Source organism: Ornithorhynchus anatinus, chromosome 6, assembly GCF_004115215.2.
Source record: "Ornithorhynchus anatinus isolate Pmale09 chromosome 6, mOrnAna1.pri.v4, whole genome shotgun sequence".
Taxonomy (NCBI): domain Eukaryota; kingdom Metazoa; phylum Chordata; class Mammalia; order Monotremata; family Ornithorhynchidae; genus Ornithorhynchus; species Ornithorhynchus anatinus.
Window position 1 is genome coordinate 13,230,812 of NC_041733.1, and position 4,977 is coordinate 13,235,788.

Here is a 4,977-nt window from a genome sequence, read left to right on the forward strand (position 1 = left end):
ATTCTCAAGTAGAATTTCTATTTCAACTTCTAGAAAGAAGGAGGATATATGTTTGTATTTGCAATTGTGCTTGAAATAAGGTTTGGCAATTTCAGTCCATACTGAGAATAAAAAAGTACCTCCTATTAATTCACTCAGTCATATTTATCGAGTGCTTGCTGTGTGCAGAGCACTGTACTAAGTGCTTGGGAGAGTACCATATAACAATAAACAGATACATTCCCTGCCCACAATGAGTTTAGAGTATAGGGGCGGAGATAGACATTAATATAAATAAATGGGGTTATCTACACAGCAGTAATGCCCTGACTGGGGGGGCGGGGGGTGGTCACAAAGGAGAGGTGAGCAAAGTAGGATGGCCCCAGGCAGGTTCTTCATGTTCTTCTTCTAGCCTTCCTTTAGGTATAATATTTCTTAAAAAAAGAACAAAGAAAGGATCCTCATAATTACTCAGAGAAGCAACAAGGCCTAGAGGAAAGAGCCCAGGACTGGAAATCAGAAGATCTGGGTTCTAATCTTTGCTCTGCCACTGCATGCTGCATGACCTGTTCTGTGACCTTAACTTCTCTGGGCATCAATTGTCTCATTTGTAAAATGAGAATAAAATTACTCGTTTTCCCTCCCCCTTCGACTCTAAACCCTGTGAGGTCCAGGGACTATGTGTGGTTCAGGTCCAGTCCCGCAACCTCAGTGTCATCTTTGACTCTGCTCTCTTGTTCACCCCACACATCCAATCCGTCACCAAAACCTGCCTGTCTCACCTTTATAATATTGCCAAGATCTGCCCTTTCCTCTCCACCCAAACGGCTATCTTACTGTTACAGGCTCTCATAATATCCCGGCTAGATTAATGTGTCAGCCTTCTCTCTGATCTCCCTTCCTCCTGTCTCTCCCCGCCCCAGTCTATTCTTCACTCCGCTGCCCAGCTCATCCTGGAGAAACACTCTGGGCATGTCACTCCCCTTCTTAAAAACCTCCAGTGTTTGCCTATCAACCTCCGCACAAAACAAAAACTTCTCACTCTAAGCTTCGAGGCTCTCCATCACCTTGCCCCCTTCTACCTCTCCTCCCTATCTCTTTCCACTGCCCAACCCGCATGCTCCACTCCTCTGCCGCCCACCTCCTCACTGTCCCCCGTTCTCGCCTATCCCACCGTCGACCCCCGGGCCACGTCCTCCCACGGTCCTGGAATGCCCTCCCTCCTCACCTCCGCCAAACTGATTCTCTTCCCCTCTTCAAAACCCTACTTAAAGCTCACCTCCTCCAAGTGGCCTTCCCAGACTGAGCTCCCCTTTTCCCTCTGCTTCCTCTACCCCCCCTTCACCTCTCCGCAGCTAAACCCTCTTTCCCCCCCTTTCCCTCTGCTCCTCCCCCTCTCCTTTCCCATCCCCTCAGCACTGTACTCGTCCGCTCAACTGTATATATTTTCATCACCCTATTTATTTTGTTAATGAGATTTACATCACCTTGATTCTATTTATTTGCTATTGTTTTAATGAGATGTTCATCCCCTCGATTCTATTTATTGCTATTGTTCTTGTCTGTCTGTCTCCCCCGATTAGACTGTAAGCCCATCAAAGGGCAGGGACTGTCTCTATCTGTTACTGATTTGTACATTCCAAGCGCTTAGTCCAGTGCTCTGCACGTAGTAAGTACTCAATAAATACTATTGAATGAATGAATATCTGATTTGATTTTCCTGCATCAACCCCAACACTTAGCACTGTGCTTGGCACATTGTAAGTTCTTACTGAAGATCACCATTTTTGTTATTACTAACAACACAGTACTGTACTAGGCCTCGAGAGTGCAAAGCTAGAAGTCACAGATGTTAGAAGTTCTAAATAAGACCCAGAGACAATCGATAAGCACCATGAACATTTGTGAGCATGGAAGACCAATGTGTCATCTTAATAAGGAACTCTGGACTCATTCTGGATTTTATAAGTGTGATTCAGGTCCATAATTTACCTATTGCAACTGGAACCATCATGATCAAAATCCATAGCAAATTCCATCTGTTCCTCTTCTGACCTTGCGGCCCTGTTGAAAAATTTTTTTGTGTGTTTAAAAGAAAACAAATCTTACTTCCAAAGACTTATAAAGGCATTTGAAAAGCTGAATATATTTGGACTATTGCATAGAATATCACAGACTGCAAGCTCCTTGTGAGCTGGGATCGTGTCTACCAACTCTATTGCACTGTTCTCTCTTGAGCCCTTAGTACAAGTGCTCTGCACAAAAAGTACTCAAATACCACTGATTACCTCCTGAAGATGTCAAGATCACTCTGCTTGCAACCACAGCTTAAAACGAACCCCCGTTACAAGTACGTGATTGCTATGCTGCATCTACAGGAAATGACTCCACCTTCTCTCTGCATAGGCAGCCTAATGGGAACTTCCACTAAGAATGAGATATAACTTGGTCTTTTTCTTTGTTCTTGTTTTTCTTTATGCATTTTAGTTTTCCCTTATGAAAATGGGGGAGAAAAAGTGCAGAGAACAAATGGTGTCAGAGGCATCTGAAACATTTATGGGATATTCCTCTATATTACACTCCTGAACTACTATTATTCATTATACTTCAGTTTGGAATATTCTATAGGGGCAGGCTTGACCCCCCCTGGAAAAAATAGCAGCAGTTTTTTTTTCACTGGAAGATTTTTTTCTTATATCCCCCTCATTTCTTTCCCCTCTCTCAATGCCTCTCGTGTACACAAATAGTATAAGAGAAACCGTGTAGGCACTGGATTCTCCAACACACCCTTTGCTTGTGGAACAGGTAGAGAAGAGAGCATCAAGTATGCAGCAAAAGGGTTCCTCCCGGAGCAAGAAAAGCGGTGGGCCCTTCTACTGGGATTCAGGTTATAAAATAGGCCGGGGCAATTTTTCCAGGCCACAATTTGTCTAAATGTGGAAGATGACCCCAGAGTGACCCCCACATCTTTCAAATCACAAAGCTTGTTATGGGCAGGCAAACATGTCTTCTAACTCTGGTAGAAGCAGCGTGGCTTAGTGGAAAGAGCCTGGGCTTGGGAGTCAGAGGTCATGAGTTTTAATACCACTTCTGCCACTTAGCTGGGTGACTGGGCAAGTCACTTAACTTCTTTGGGTCTCAGTTCCCTCATCTGTAAAATGGGGATGAAGTCTGTGTGCCTACTTGGGACATCCTGATTACCTTCTTAACAAATGCCATCATTATTATTATATTGTACTTGCCCAAGTGCTTAGTACAGTGCTTTGCACACAATCAATGCTCAATTGTTTGATATATAGTGGGAAATTTACCAAACCCAGGCAGAAGATACCCACATGCTCTCAGTATTGGCTAACAGAAATCCTCACTTACCTGGGGCTTGTAACTGAAGGGTGGTCTCGCTCCAGTTGATCTCATTGCTGACATTACAGGAATAAGAGCCTTCATCGATTTGGGTTACGTTAGTAATCTGTACCACGCTCTTGTTCTGAGAGAACTGGTGGTGGTCGTCGGCATAGAGGGGCTTCCCATCCTTCTTCCAGTTATACTTATCCACTGTTCCCATGGCCACGTGGCAGGTGAGTTTAGCAGTGGAGCCTCCCTCAGAAAAACTGAGCACAATTTCTGGCAGCGCTACGGGTTCTGAAACAGAGATGAACTTCATATACTTGGCAATTGTCTTGGTGCTATTGTGACTTATTCTTCCTTCACCTCTGGGAGGGCCTCTGACAGTCACTCTTCCAGCTCCAAAGGAAAACCTTCCCCCTTGATTTGTAATATACCTTGACTTGGGTTTGGCTGGGGGGGGCGGGGCGGCGGTAGTATATTGAACCAGGCTACAGGTCATTTCTTTCTGCTCAAAGAGAATGGGCAAGGAGTAATATAGTAAGAAAGGGGAGAAGAAATGAGTGGGGAAAAAGGAAGAAGGAAAGAGGGAAATGAAGAGGGAAGGTATAAGGGGAGAAGGAAAGAGGGAAATAGTTTAGAGAAAGGAGGAGGGTAAGGGGAGAAGGAAAGAGAGGAAAGGGGGAAGAGAGAGGAGAGAAAGAAAGTCAAAGATTGGAAGATTGTAAGTTTCTGTTCTGGAGCTGATGTAACTGTAGGCCTGGGACTCTGCGTTTTCACTATAGAGGCCTGATAGTTGCCAAATAGTCACTTCAGGAGGAGCAATGGCAAGGGGTGGGAGAAAGCAGGGAGAGGAAAGATGGGGAACGTCAACCGACTCACCAATGACCCGGAGTTGGATTCGGAGGAACAGCTGGTTCAGGCTGACCACCAGAGTGTAGATGCCGCTGTCCTCCGGCTTGCAGGGGTCAATGAGCAGCCCCGAGTCCTGCTGGCTGTGGAACCGTTCTCTCAAAGACTGGTGGATTTCCGGAGGAGCCGAGGGGTACACGACCATCACCTTCAGCTCCCCGACTTTCCACTGCAACATCTGGCCGGGGGACACCTGCCCGGAGATCCCGAGGTGGCATGGGCCGCCTGAGACACAGGTCACCCTCCGGTCTGCTCCTGCAGCTCCTGCAGCTGCAGGGATAAGGAAGATCAGGGGGTCGAGGGAAGACAGCTCGCAACCAGTCCTTTCCCCCTCCATCTCTTCTAAAGGTCCTGAACTCTGCCCAGCGGAAAGATCTCTTCCCTCTCCCCACCCCGCCCCCCACCTCCCCATATCTTGGTCTCACCTCCCACTCTCCTCCCCTCCCATCACCCCCGCCCCCATACTGACCCCCGGCTTCCCCCCTTGACCCTCTCCTTTGTCCAGGCCCTGGCATCCCCAGCTGCCATCATAATAATAACAATAATGGTATTTATTAAGCGCTTACTATGTATCTAGCACTGGGTTGGTTTTTTTTTTTGGTATTTGTTAAGCACTTACTATGTGCAGAGCACTGTGCTAAGTGCTGGGGTAGATACAGGGTAATCAGATGGTCCCAGGTGAGGCTCAGTCTTCATCCCCCATTTTACAGATGAGGTAACTGAGGCACAGAGAAGTGAAGT

General features: G+C 46.6%; 1 protein-coding gene across 1 annotated transcript; it reads right to left on the minus strand.

Moving 5' to 3' along the window:
- Positions 1-219: 219 nt before the first annotated feature.
- On the minus strand, positions 220-4,520 carry LOC114812926 (HEPACAM family member 2-like). The gene is made up of 4 exons (XM_029067922.2): positions 4,207-4,520; positions 3,352-3,621; positions 1,972-2,043; positions 220-413 (listed from the first exon to the last, which is right to left on the minus strand). The coding sequence occupies exons 1-4, from the start codon at positions 4,412-4,414 to the stop codon at positions 388-390; spliced, it is 576 nt and encodes a 191-aa protein (XP_028923755.2). The 5' UTR covers positions 4,415-4,520; the 3' UTR covers positions 220-387.
- Between the last annotated feature and the right edge of the window lie 457 nt (positions 4,521-4,977).

Coding starts and splice junctions, on each gene's coding strand:
- LOC114812926 (XM_029067922.2), bottom strand. CDS start 4,414: ATGTTGCAGTGGAAAGTCGGGGAGCTGAAGGTGATGGTCGTGTACCCC. Junction 3,622..4,206: donor AATCCAACTCCGGGTCATTG/GTGAGTCGGTTG, acceptor TCTCTGTTTCAG/AACCCGTAGCGCTGCCAGAA. Junction 2,044..3,351: donor CCTTCAGTTACAAGCCCCAG/GTAAGTGAGGAT, acceptor ATTTTTCAACAG/GGCCGCAAGGTCAGAAGAGG.